The sequence below is a fragment of the Sus scrofa genome, chromosome 9 (genome assembly GCF_000003025.6).
Source record: "Sus scrofa isolate TJ Tabasco breed Duroc chromosome 9, Sscrofa11.1, whole genome shotgun sequence".
Classification (NCBI taxonomy): domain Eukaryota; kingdom Metazoa; phylum Chordata; class Mammalia; order Artiodactyla; family Suidae; genus Sus; species Sus scrofa.
In genome coordinates, this window is record NC_010451.4 from 7,923,765 (window position 1) to 7,938,538 (window position 14,774).

At 42.0% G+C, this 14,774-nt stretch overlaps 1 protein-coding gene across 11 annotated transcripts in view; it reads right to left on the reverse strand.

The window, feature by feature from the left end:
• The window catches only part of FAM168A (family with sequence similarity 168 member A), a 219,665-nt gene that overhangs the window by 71,418 nt on the left and 133,473 nt on the right, over positions 1 to 14,774 (reverse strand). For 10 of the 11 annotated variants that reach the window (XM_021062480.1, XM_021062474.1, XM_021062481.1 and 7 more), the window contains exon 2: positions 2,709 to 2,796. In XM_021062480.1, the coding sequence (XP_020918139.1) occupies positions 2,709 to 2,778 (70 nt within the window). In that variant the 5' untranslated portion in view covers positions 2,779 to 2,796. Of the gene's footprint in view, positions 1 to 2,708; positions 2,798 to 14,774 lie in introns of those variants that run through there. The other variant, XM_021062475.1, reaches the window with a different exon arrangement.

Genomic DNA, 14,774 nt, shown 5'->3' on the forward strand with positions numbered 1-14,774 from the left:
TTTAGGTTAAAAATGAAAGTTTCCCTAAGAATTTGAAACCTTGGCCTGTGTGAAGTTTAACTTTATTCTACTTAAGTGGATGGAGTTTATACTATCTGTGTGGTCTCAGAATCCCAGCAGAAAAATTAAAACATAGGTCTAGGCTGATAATAATCCTTGGTGATTAGCAGAAACAAAGGCAAACCTCTCTCTTTCCCTGCAAAGGAGTACTAATTATCTCATTTAATTCTCACAGCTATCCTATGAAACAGATAATATTATCTTAATTTATAAAAGAAATTTAAATTTAGGGAGATTAAGCAACTTATCCAAAGTCATCTAGCTGTTATCTGAAAGAGCTGGGCTTTGAACTTGGTTGCTGTTCCTTCTGTTGAAACATATTTATCAGTAAGTCACACTGCCTAATCTCCTTTCTACAAATCAATAGCTAAGTGCAAGTGTTTCCTAAGTTTAGCAACTCATTAAGAAGGAAGGCATCCAGAATTCCCATTGTGGCGCAGCAAAAACAACCCAACTGGTATCCATAGGATGCAGGTTTGATCCCTGGCCTTGCTCAGTGGGTTAAGGATCCAGCTGTGAGCTGTGGTGTAGGTTGAAGACATGGCTCGGATCCCAGTTGCTGTGGCTGTGGTGTATGCTGGCAGCTGTAGCTTCGATTCGACCCCTAGCCTGGGAACCTCCATATGCCGAGGGTGCAGCCCTGAAAAGTGCCCCCCGCCGCCCCGCCCCCAAGAAAGAAGGAGGGCATCCAGGATCACAGGAAACCTAAAGGACTTCCCTGGGCTTTGTCTGCCAAAGCCACTCAGTCCCCTCTGGCAAGTGAACTCAGGTTGCAGAAACATTCTAAACAGCAAAGAGAAAAAGCAATAGGCTTCCTGAGCTAGTGGGGCATGGGACACTGCCTGATGGGTCCTGGCTACTGAAATCAACTGTATTAGAATAAACATACAACAGAAGTCCAAACAGAAAGTATTTACTACTAGGGTTAAATCAGGATAATAAAGCTGTTGTGATAAACACAAACATATGAAACTGAAAACTAGTGATGACAGCTTAGTCGTATCAGGCTTAATTGCTAATATATTTCTGAATGTTATTTGGATTGTATAGCACTGAGAAAATCCTGATTTATAAACACAGCAGCTACACATGTTAGAAGGCTTTTTTCTTTTTCTTTTTTGGCCACCCATCAGATATGGAGTTCTGGGCCAGGGATCAGAGCCGAGCCACAGTTGTGACCTACACCACAGCTGCGGTCACAGAGGATCCTTAGCCCACCTGCAAGGCCAGGGGTCAAACCTGTGTCCTGGTGCTTCAGAGGCACTGCCAATCCCGTTGAACCACAGTGGGAAGTCCTGAACATGCATTCGTAGAAGTTTAAGTTCACCCAATGATCATCTTGTGCACGTAGGCTTTATGTAAGTTCTAAATATTTTTCAAAAATCAAATCAAATATTTGGAGATTTTCTAAAGCCTCTCCCCGATCTCCACCCCCCACCAGTGTTCTTAGAGAGCAAAGTTTGGAACAACGACACAGAAAAGTTCTCTGAGATGCCTCCATTCTTAGTCTAGGTGGCCATACAGTATATACAGTAAAGTGCGGAGTTAAAAGGAGGAACCAGGACATTCCGCCCACTGCCAATGGCTGTCTCGGGTGAAACTCGAGTGACACGCTCTCCTCTCCCACCTCCAATCCTGCCACCAACACCAGGATTACCCTACTTCTGAGCTCCATTTCCCATCCCCCCACCCACTCTTCACTCCCGTCAATCTCAAGTATCAGCTATGCCCTGACCGTACTCTCTTACCTCCATGTGTTCATCCGTACCATCTTCTTCTCCTCGGATTTAGAGTCATGGTATTTCTGAAGGTTTAAGACACACGAAGCACTGCGCTAGACAATTTATACTTTCTCATTCACTTCCATTATGGTACATGTTACCTGCCTTTATTTGTACATAACAACAACCTTTATTAAGTAACTTACTTTGTGCCAATTATTATATAATGAGTGCCTTATACTAGCTCATTTAATCCTTGTAGCAGCCCATGAAATAGGGTAACACTACTGCCCTCATTTTATAATAAGAACACCGAGGCTCCGGAAAGTTAAAAAACTTGCCCAAGGCCAGGTCAGGGAGAGAATGCTCCCTGGAAAAGTGCTGTCGGAGCTCAGAGCTGAGAGCTTAAAAAATAAAGTGAAGCTGTCAAGTGACAATGGCATCCTAGACAGAGGAGCAATATATACCAAAGCAGTGCCGTAGGAAACAGCGTGGTATGCAGTCAGGAAGAAAATCAGCCTTCAGAATCAGCAGACCTGGGTTCAAATGTCTGTTCTTATTTTGTTTTGTGGCCTCTTACTTCAACTATAGTTTTCTCATCTGTGAAACGGTAATAAGCTACACCATGTACAAGTGCTTCAAGATTCACCATGACATATAAAAGGGCCCAGGGCAGGGCTGGGCCTACGGCAGGTACTCAACGAATAAGTGCTACCTCCCTTCCTTTCCCCGAGCTGACCCTTCAGTAATCCATGGTCTTAAAATGTCACTTTCATCTCTACCAGACCCTAGACATGTCTTTTTGCCAGTTCCCAGGCTTTACCAGGGCTTTTGCAGGTGCAGCATAACAGAAGTCATTCAGCAAGTTATGCGGTAACATCCTTAACCACCATTTCTCAAAATGAGAGCCATTCTCACACCACTCACCTGTGTAGGCCATGTTCTTAGGGTTTCCATAAGGAGCCCCAGGCTGCACGGGGCTATAAACAGGGTTCATCGTGGAAGACTGAGAATCCTATAGAGAAACAAAAAAACCCAGCATTAATTACTGATTGCTGATCCTCCCTGATATCAGCTTCTGATCTATAATCTTCAGTTTATATTCATAGAAACGTGCGATGATACAGTAGAAAGAGGACTAAACAAAAAGCCATTTGTTGTATACATGCACGTGTAACTGGGTCACCTGGCTGTACAGTAGAAAACTGACATAACACTGTAAACCAGCTATGATGGAAAAAATAAAAATCACTATATAAGAAAATAAAACTACAAAGAAAAAAAAAAGCCATTTGTTTATACTTGGCCCCATGCTAGACACTTTTCCCACTGTGCAGATAAAGATTCTGACAAGCAGAGAGGAGACACAATTTGCCTAATGTCAATCTAGGCCTTTGGGCTCTCAGTTTAGTACTAGTCCCACTATAACCACAGATGCCTCTGCCATGAGTACACTGTGTAGCATTGGCCAAGTCACTTTCCCTCTCTGGGCTTCAACATCCAGACAAAATATCAATTACTTTAGGCTCTCTGAGGTCCTTTCTAATTCTAAGGATGCTAGTCCAGGAAATGGGAAAGAATGCACTTCTGCTAGTCACCAGGGTTGCCCAGGTGTCTGATAATGAGCACATAGACTGCTAGAAGGAAGAAGAGCAAGTGCCACCCACTCTTTGCACCAACAAAAGACAAGACACTAGCTACTAGGAGCTCTGAAAGAAAAATGAGAATTTATTGTCATTGATCGCTTTAACGCAAACAAGGAAACACAGCCAAGATCTCTTTAAAATTTATTCAAGGGAAAGAAACAAACTTGGAAATTTTGCAATAAGTATCACCTGCACAAGTGCTGTGTTAATTATCTTAATGAAGCACATTCTCCATTCTGATGAATGGAAACTGTGGCATTAAGCTCCATTAACCAGCCAATTTGTCCCGCCTTGTTTAGGGAACCATTTCTGACACACAAGACAACACATGTTTGAAAATGTGTCTCCAAATATATTATTTACACTTCATAAAAAATCAAACAATTCTCTCCTAACTTGGCTCACATGATAGATGGGCAATTCTGGAGGTCATTAACTCTTCCTGTAGCACCTCAGGATAGGAAACAAGTCAAATGTTGAAGACAGGCAGTTAAAGTCAACAGCTGGCTTGATGACAATTGCTCTGAGATTAATTAGTCTGCCCAGGGTTCTGGAATGAGAGGTGAAGAAAAGATGGGCTCCCAAAGAGAAGAAAGTGGAGCAGTCAACCAGGCAAAAAAGAAAATGCCACTGGTCAACTTCAGAAGACAGAAATGCTTTTTTTGTTAAAAGAACTTCTTGAAATGTACCCAGTGTGCAGCCCTAGCCAATGACTCCAGGGTAAGAGGCTAGATTAAACTAACACCAGTTGACAAATTGAAACTAGAACAACTTGAGGATCAAAGTTAGAGGAGATATACACATTTCAACACAATATACATTCTGGTGCAATTTAAGGAAAAAGCACACTTGGAGCCAGAGTTATCCATGAATTTACAACCAAGCACACTCTCTCTCTGTAACTATAAGCACTTTCCTGGCAAGATGCTAAGAAAATTAAGAGAGTTCACAGATGTTAAAATACACTGCAAACTCTTAAGTGGCATGCAGATGAAAGGATGATTGCCTTGGATCTCTTATTCCCAACCAGGTCTCTGCTAAACATGCCAGGGTAAGGAAGACTGTGCCAAGCAGCAGGGCAGGCCCTGCAAACACCTGAGCACTCTCCCACTGAGAAGGTGTTCTGTGTTGCTGACTGGTCAAAGTTTGAAATTGCTTTTCATAACCAAAGAAACTCATCAGTTTTGAAACTGGTCTCCTGCTGCTCTAAAATGAGGGCCACAGCCTCAGGAAGAGACCGTGCCTGAGTGGCACTGCACAACAGAACGGATTCCAGCCTCAACTAACGACTGTCAGAAATGAGATCTGCTAGGGGTCCAAAATTTGGAAAAAGAGTATGACAACCACTTCTAGGGAGCTGCTCACAGGCAGATAGGGTTCCTGGCTTTCAAGGAAAGGTCAGCCTTTTTTGGGGGAGTTTTTTTTTTTTTTTTTTTTTTTTTTCGTTAGGGCTGCACCCCTCGGCATATGGCAATTCCCAGGCTAGGGGTCGAATCGGAGCTATAGTCCATGGCCCACACCAAGGCCACAGCAACGTGGGATCCAAGCAGCATCTGTGACCTACACCTCAGCTCACGGCAATACAGATCCTTAACCCACTCAGTGAGGCCAGGGATCCAACCTGCATCCCCATGGATGCTAGCCAGAATTCGCTTCCCCTGAGCCATGACAGGAAATCTGAAAAGTCAGCCTTTTACAACAGAATCCACCAGAGTTTCAGGGACAGGCTAAAAATGAGCAGGAAGATCACAAGCTCTATAATCAGGCAGATTCAGTTTCAAATCCTGGAACTGCCACATACCAAATGTGGGACCACAGGCAAGTCCACTAAGCTTCCTGGACCTTAGATTCCTCTAGTCTCAAAATGGAAAAGGGTAACAAATACTTTGTAGAATTGTTATAAAGTGCTGTTTTGTTTTGTTTTAAAGATAGGTTTACTGAGGTATAATTTACATATAGAAAAATTTACTCCTTCTACTTACACAGTTCTATGAGCCCTGAAAAATGTAAATAGTTGTACAAACACCACCACAAATAAGATACAAAGTATTTTGGGGGCTGCACCCAAGCAGCATGTGGGAAGTTCCTGGGGCAGTGATCAAACCTACACCACATCTATAACCAAAGCCACAGCAGTGACAATATCAGGTCCTTAACCCACTGAGCCAGGAGGGAACTCCAAGATACAAAGTATTTTCATCATCCCCCAAAGTTCTCTCATCTTTGTGGTCAATACCCTCCCCACAATTCCAAGTTGTGGCAACCACTGATCTGTTTTCTGTTGTTTCTGTGTACTCACACATCAACTTTCATCTTTTTTTTTTTTTTTTCTTTTGGGCTGTACCTGTAGCCTATGGAAATTCCCAGCCTAGTGGTCAAATTGGAGGTGCAGTTGCTGGCCTGCACCACAGCCACAGCAATGCCAGATTTGAGCCCCATCTGCGACCTACACCATAGCTTGTGGCAACACAGGATCCTTAACCCACTGAGCAAGGCCAGGGACTGAACCCGGATCCTCATGGATACTAGTTGGGTTCTTAACCCTCTGAGCCACAACAGGAACTCCCACCTTTCATCCTAACAGAAGAAAAAAGTGAGGCTGAGAAAAGGCAAATGAACAGTCCAAATTCACAAAGCAAGTAAGGGACAAGGTCAAGACTAGCACCCCACATGGATCAAAGACCTAAATGAAAGAGCTAAAGATAGAAAACTCCTAGAAGAAAGAAGAAAACACAGCATAACCCTACGTGACCTTGGATTTGGCATTGGTGTCTAAGATGATACAGTAGCATAAAAAACAAAAGGGAAAAAAAAAGATAAAACGGATTCATCAAAACTAAAAACTCTGGTGCTTTAAAGGACATCATCAAGAAAGTGAAAAGAAAACCCATGGAGTGAGTGAAAACTTTTGCATTTATATATGGGATTTGTATTTAAAATACACAAGGAACACTTAGCTCAATAATAAAAAGGCCAATAACAAAAAAAAAAATTTTTTTTTTGTCTTTTTGCCATTTCTAGGGCCGCTCCCACGGCATATGGAGGTTCCCAGGCTAGCGGTCCAATTGGAGCTGTAGCTGCCGGCCTACACCACAGCCACAGCAATGCGGGATCCAAGCCGCATCTGCAACCTACACCACAGCTCATGGCAACGTCGGATCCTTAACCCACTCAGCAAGGCCAGGGATCGAACCCAAAACCTCATGGTTCCTAGTCGGATTCGTTAACTACTGAGTCACGATGGGAACTCCGCCAATAACCCAATTTTAAAAATGGGGAAAAGATCTCAACATACTTTTCTTCAAAAGAAGTTACATAAAGGGCCAATAAGCACATGAAAAAATGCAAAATGAAACCGCAATGAAATACCATGGCATATACACTAGGATGGATATAATCAAAAATAAAGAAAAAGTGTCAGCAAGGATGTGGAGAAATTAAAATCCTCATACAATGCTTGTGGGCATGTAAAATGATATGGCCACTTCGGGAAAAAATCTGACAGTTCCTCGAATAGTTAAACATAGAGTTACCACATGAGCCAGCAGTGCCACTCCCAGGTATATACCCAAAGCAATGACAATGTCCGTCCACGCTAATGTTCACAGCAGCATTACTCACAATAAGCAAAAGTTAGAAACAACCCACGTGTTCACCTGATGAAGAGATAAATACATATATGCGGCACCTCCATACAACGGCGTATTTCACAATAAAAAGGGAGGAAGTACTGATGCTACACCCAAATGCTCTAGCACACATGAACCTTGAAAACATATTAAGTGAAAGAAGCCAGTCACAAAAGGCCCCACATTATGTGATACCATTTCTATGAAATACCCAGAATAGGCACACCTACAGAGACAGAAAGTATATTAGTGGTTGTCTAGATTAGTTCATGATACATGAAATTCTCATCTTTCTCAAAATCACTGTAACACAGCAGGCACACCTACATCTACCCTTGCACCTACCCACTTCCTGATAACTCCATAAGCACTTCAAACCTTGTCCAAAAGCAAACTCAACATCTTTCCCCAAGACCATTCTTCCATCTCATATGGGCCATCTCAGAGTTACTGACAGTCCCTCTACCTAGCACTTAAGCCAAAAATGCTGGACGTCATCCTAAATTCCTCCCGCTCTTTCACACCCAATCAATCACCAAGTCCTGACAACCTTACCTCCGTCACTGCTACTGCCCTCTAGTTCAAATTTCATTATCTCTTGTCTGAAATATTACAGCTCTCTTAAAGGACTCTTTCCCTATTCTTACCAAGTCTAATTCATCTTTGATCTTCTTTATTAAAAGATAGATTGGATAAGAGCTCCTCGAAAGCCTTGAGAATAAAATCCTCACTCCTTCACATGGTACAAAAGATTCTCTATACGCTCTCTGGGATGGGGCTCAGGAATCTATGTATTTGTTGCCCAAGGAGATTTTAATGCCCAGGATGAGGACACTGCCTGAGACATTCTATGCCAAATGCCATTTGTCTTACATAAGCTTGAAAGAAGAATTGAGATACAGCAGTGAACAAGATCAACAAAAATTCCTGCTTACATTCCACTTGGGAGGTAGAAGAGGAGGCAAATTTTGTTCTTGATTTGTTTTTTTGCCTTTTCTAGGGCAGCTCCTTCGGCATATGGAGGTTCCAGGCTAGGGGTTGAATAAGAGCTGTAGCCACCGGCCTACGCCAGAGCCACAGCAACTCGGGATCCGAGCCGCGTCTGCAACCTACAATACAGCTCACGGCAACGCCAGATCCTTACTTAATCCACTGAGCGAGGCCAGTGATTGAACCCACAACCTCATGGTTCCTAGTTGGATTTGTTAACCACTGAGCCACTGTGGGAACTCCAAGGAGGCAAAAATTTTTTTTTTTTTTTTTGTCTTTTTGCCATTTCCTGGGCTGCTCCTGCAGCATATGGAGGTTCCCAGGCTAGGGGTCGAATCGGAGCTGTAGCTGCCAGCCTACGCCAGGGCCACAGCAACGCGGGATCCGAGCCGCGTCTGCGACCTACGCCACAGCTCACGGCAACGCCGGATTGTTAACCCACTGAGCAAGGGCAGGGACTGAATCTGCAACCTCATGGTTCCTAGTCGGCTTCGTTAACCACCGAGCCACGACGGGAACTCCCCAAAATTTTTAAAAAGTAAAATATACTGAATATTAGATGAAAATAAATGCTACAGAAATCCTGAGGGTGGACAGGGAGTACCAAGGGGAGGAGGCACAATTCTAAATTAGGTGGCTAGAGAAAGTGTCACTGAGGGAGTTCCCTGTTGGCCTAGTGGTTAGGATTCAGCACTTTCACAGCTGAGGCCTGGGTTCAATCCGTGGTCTGGGAACTGAGATCCCACATCAAGCCACTGCATGAGGCAGCCAAACAAACAAAAAGAAAATGTCATCAAGTGACATCTAAGCAAAGACCTGAACAAGATGAAGGAGCAAGCCATGCAGGTCTCTGCAACAAACTGTCCAAAGAGAGGAAACAGCAAATGGCCTGAAGTAGAACCGTACGTAAGAAATAGCAGGAAAGCCAATTTAGCTGGAGCACAGTAAATGAAAGTGAAATGAGTAGGTACTAAGACAGGTAATGAGGGCCGAATTATGTAGAGCTCTGCAGGCCAGTAGAAGGATTCTCTTTTTTATGCTAACAAGACGATTGTTTTGAGCGGAAAAGTAACTTGATGCGACTTCATTTTTTTTCTTTTTTTCTTTTTCTGGCCACCCGTGGCATATGGAATTCCCAGGCCAGAGATCAGATCCGAGGTACAGTAACACCGAGGTGCAGTAACACCGGATCCTTTAACCCACTGCACTGGGCTGGAGATGGAGCCTGCACGTATCTTATGCCACGGTGGGAACTCTGATGTGACTTCATTTTAAGGTTACTTGGACTGTTGAGCAGAGGTCAGAGAGCAGGAAGGCAAGAGGAGAAGCAGGGAGGTAAAACTAGGGTGCAAATGAAATGTTTCATGTGAAAGATGATGGTGGGCTTTAAACAGGGTAGTAGCAGTAGTGGTGGGAAACAGTCATATTTTGGATACAACGTGAAGATTAAGCTGATGGGAATTACTAATAGACTGACTACGGAGTATGAAAGAAAGCCATTAAAGATGATGCCAAAGTTAACCTGAGAAACTGGAAAAATAAAAATGCCATTTAGTGGGATGAGAACTATGAAAGGAGCATGTTTTGCATGAAGAACAGACATTTGGATTTGGACTTAAATTTGAGATGCCTAAGAATACTGCTTACAACAATGGCTGGTATGCAATGAACGTACCAGCAGCTACTATTTGAAAATGGACCATATGACAGGTACTGTGCTAGGGACTAATTAGTCCCTGTAAGTCTTTTAAGGTCACAATGATCTTGCAAAACAGCTACTATTTTCACTGTATTATACATGGATAAACTTCAGTTCAGAGAAATGAAGTGACATGCCCAAGTCTCACAATCAAGAATTAAGAGAAGTCAGTTTCATACCCAGGTCTCCTGATTCCAATGCCCAAGCTGCTTCCACTGTGCTAGATGAGCTTCCCCCAGTCTCCCAACCCAGCACTTCATTCTTCTCTGGAATTGAAGGCGCCAAACCCTCCTTTAACTCAGGCTCCCTTGTGCTTTGCTTGGACCCTGATATATCCCACCATACAGGCAGTTCACATCTACCGCGTGGGCTCCTGCCTGACTTCCATTCCTGCCGGATATCTAGGACTTTAGTTGCCATATGCTACCCATCCAACCTAATTTTACTTCCTAAGTAAGTAAGTGCCTGCTGGGCAGGTCCAGTCTAGCTCTCCCTCCAGCATCAAGTATGCAGTTGTCCCTGCTCCTTGGGACTGAACCGAGATAAGTCTACATTACCGGTGCAAACACAGCTGAACAATAGATCTTATTCGGAATTAAATCCAAAGTCCTTATAAAGGTCTACAAGGCCGTCTATGATCGGGTCGCACATGCCTACCTCTCTGCTTTCAACTCCTACCACTATCCTTTGCTTTCTCCACTCCACTCACATGGACCTCCTTGTTCCCTGAACACACCATATCCGCTTACGCCCAGAGTCTCTGCACTTCGCCTGCCCACACCTCAAAGGCCCTTCCCCCAGATATCCAACGACACACTCTCTCCCATCATTCAGATCCCTGCCAAAATGTCACCTTGCCAGAAATTACTTCCTTCACCGACCCATCTAAAAAGAACTCCTACATACATGCTGTCATTCTCTCTCCCCTCTTCCTGTTTACTTTTTCTATTGATACCAATCCCTAACCGAAATAGTTTCTTGCCTAATTTGTTTATTCTCTCCCCCATTTGAGTAAATTCCATGAAAATAAGGATTCTGTTTACTCTGTTTTGTATCCCCAATACCCAGAATACTGCCTAGCACATAATGGGCACTAAAAGCATAGTGGTTGAGTAAATCACGAACCATCCTTCATGCCTCTCCAAAAAACAATTCTAGAAAAAGTTTCAAGGTACTCGGCACTTCTTAGCATATCTCAGTCACTACTTGGCTCCATATCTCTCCAGTATTTATTTCCAATGTCTCGAGAAGCCTCTATCGACAGCTCATCCTGGGTAGAACAAGCAGTGGTGATCTGGGGGGTGTCATGATGACTGAGAGAGAAAAGAGACAAGGGTGCTAAAGGCCTCTCTCCTGGTGGAGCTGGCTTTAATTCCCAGACTGTTCTCTAAGTAGCCTGCTGCTGTCCTCAAAAACACCTGAACTATTTTTTTTAATAAATCATAGCAAAATCTATGAGCACAAAAATGACAAGAAAAACCCCAGGGACAAAAGATGAACTCTTGGAAGTACCAGCATGCACAACATGATACAGTGTTGTAGCTAGAGTTCCCGTCATGGCTCAGTTCAAATAAATCCGACTAGTATCCGTGAGGACACAGGTTCGATCCCTGGCCTCGCTCAGTGGGTTAAGGATCTGGTATTGCCATAAGCTGTGGTGTAGGTTGCAGACGTGGCTCAGATCCCACATTGCCGTGGCTGTGGCATAGGCTGGCAGCTATAGCCCTGATTTGACCCCTAGCTTGAGAACCTCCATATGCTGCAGGTGTGGCCCTAAAAAAAACCACCAAAAAACAAACAAACAAACAAACAAACAAAAAAACCCCACCAGTGCTGTAGGGAATACTCTTGTGGTGCAGCTGGTTAAGGATCTGGTGTTATCACTGCAGCAACTTGCGTTGTTGTTGTGGCAAAGGTTCGATCCCTGGCCTGGGAACATCCCACATACTGAGATTTGGCCAAAAAGAAAAAAAACCAAAAACTTTAGTGCTGTAGTTTGCAAACTACTTTAAAATTTTTAAAGAACTTTACCATTAGCTTATACAGATGGTCCCCAAATTACAATGGTTTGACCTAAGATTTTTCAACTTTATAACAGTAGTAAAGCGTTACACACTCAGTAGGAACACACTTTGAACTCTGAATTTTGATCTTTTCCTGGGCTGATGATATGCAGCATCATCCTCTCTCATGATACTGGGCAGCGGCAGCAACAGCAAGCTGCAACTCCCAGGCAGCCATGTGATCTTAAGGGTAAACGACTGATTTACACTTAGAAACAGTGTGTATCAATATAACCCTTCTGGTTTTCACTTAAAATATAGTCTTCAATAAATTACATGAGCTATTCAACATTATAAAATAGCTTTGTGTTAGATGATTTCGTTTAACTGTAGGCTATCGTGTTCCGAGCATGTTTGAAGTGGACTAGGTTAAACTGTGATATTTGGAAGCTTAGGTGTATTATATGTATTTTCGACTTATGATGGATTTGGGGGGTGGGTGTAACCCCACTGTAAGCTGAGGAAGATCTGTAGTTTACAATGAGGTTTTAAGCACTATTTCACTTGATCCACTGAGGTAAGCAATACAAGGATTAATAATTTCATTTGACAGATTAAAAAAATTTAAGCTTAAAGGTTTAATACATATTAGGATGAATACTGTAGAGAAAAGAAATAGATAGCATCTGCCCAAAGGAGGTTATGGTGTCGGAGAATTTTAAAAGTTAAATAAAAATAAAGATGCCAAAAATAATACAAGAAGGTAGAGCCTCTGGAACACCTAAACTGCTGAGCAAACCCTCTTCTCTAAAAGCACCAATAAAATCGTCAAAAACAACCATTTCAGGTCTCTGAAAATTAAAAAGGCATCTATCAAATTGAGAAATGTTTATTCAAGAAAAATTACTGAACCATATTAAGGACAGTGAGAATCTGTGGCATTTTAGCCTGAAGCTGCTCCTATCTTCCAACGCCCGGCTCCCTTGGGATACTTCCATCAGGACAGGCCAGGCCAGGCCAGGCCAAAAGGAGGCCTGCTGCCAGAGTGAGCTGATTTAATTTGAAGCTGACTGGAGAAAAACCGCTCTGGATATTGCCCAGATTCATTGTCATAAACAATAGAGGGACAAACGGGGAACAATAGTAAACTATTCAGGAAGGCCACAACTGCAGCTGGCCTAAGGTCATAATACTAGTTAGGCCAGGCGACAGGCCTGCAGAGAAGCCAGAAATTAAAAGGACTTCTGGGGAACAAAAGCTAAGACCCACTATGGGATCCATGGTGGTCTGTAAGGCTTCAATCATACTTGCTAAGGAGAAACTGGAGAGGTGCTAGCTATCTCCTAACCCCACAGGAATGAAAGGCCTTGTGCACACTGAAAGTAAAGGCTAGAGCAGAACTGTAAACTGCCTGAACTTTGAATGCATTCCCCAATCCACCAACAGACGCATCACAAAAGGTGGAAGGTTGACCACTGTCCATGCTGACTGAGGAGTGACCTTTTGGAAGCCAAGTTTAAAAATTAAAACAATAATTTTAAAATTATGACCAGGAGTTCACTCAAGGCTCAGCAGGTTAGGGATCCGGCATTGTCACTGTGGTGGCTCTGGTTACAGCTGTGACACAGGATTGCTCCCTGGCCCAGTAACTTCCACATGCCACAGGGACGCCAACCATCCCCCTAAAAAAAAGCAGAATAAACGACTTATATGTCAAATAAATATTTAATTAAATACGCATGGTAAAAAAGAGAGAGAGAGAGAGAACAGCAGTCACGCAAAAATAAAAACACTCCCAAATAAGTAACAACTAAGATAATTCACTGCTAGCAACCTGCCTTTCAAAAAAAATCCTAAAGAAATACTAAAGCCTTCTGGCTGAAAGGAAATGGTACTAGAGAGTAATTTAAATCCATACGAAAAGATGTGTCAGTAAAAGCGATTACATATAAAAGACAGTGTAAATATTTTTCTCTTAATAGACTTAAAAGACAATTACATAAAATAATTACTTTAAAACTATACTGTTGGATATATGACATAAAAAGATTTAATTTACAGGAAAAAAAAAGAGCCTAAAGTAAAGTCTAATGGAGTATACTAGAAGAAAGTTTCTAATTTTTTACTGAAATTTACTTAGTGAAGTAGACTGTATATGAAGTAGATTATCATCAGTATGTAATATGCAATAAATTAAGATATATATTTAATCCCCAAAGCAACCAAGAAAATAATTTTTAAAATTTAACAAAATATTAACAATAAAAATAAAACTGCTGATACAAATTATAGCATGAATTAATCTCAAAAATATTGTGCTACGTTAAAGAAGCCAGAGCAAAAGACTACATTGTGTGATTCCATTTGTAAGAAATGTTCAGAAAAGGCAAATCCATAGAGGCAAACAGCTATCTGGAAACCAGGGACTTAGAGGAGGAATGGGGACTCTTTCAGGTAATTAAAAATGGTCTAAAACTGGATTTTGGTGATTGCTGCACAACTCTGTAAATTTACTAAAAAGCATTGAATTGTACATTTTAAATGGTTGAAGTTTATTTTACATAAATTATACCTCGACAAGGCTATTAAAAACACAAATTAGTGATTTTTTTAGTAACAATAAATTTGTTTTAGTCACTTAAAAATTTTTAATTGAAGTATAGTTGATTTACAATGTTGTGTTAGTTTCAGGTGTGTAGCTAAATGATTCAGTTATACAGAGATGCATGTATACATATGTAAACACATTTTTTTCCCAGATTCTTTTCCTTTTTAAGATTATTACAAAATACTAAGTATAATTCCCTGTGCTAAACAGTAGGTCCTTGTTGCAAAATGGTGATTCTTGAATCACTGAGAAAAAAAATTTTTTTATAAGTTAAAAGGAATTTAAGTCAGTACCCTCATATTGCTTTTTAAACTTTGGATGAGACGACTTTTAATGATCTCGTGGTTTCTACAGGGGAGAGAGTGGTGCAGTGGGGCTCAGGAATACTCTCATTTTATACACATGAACTGAAACCTCT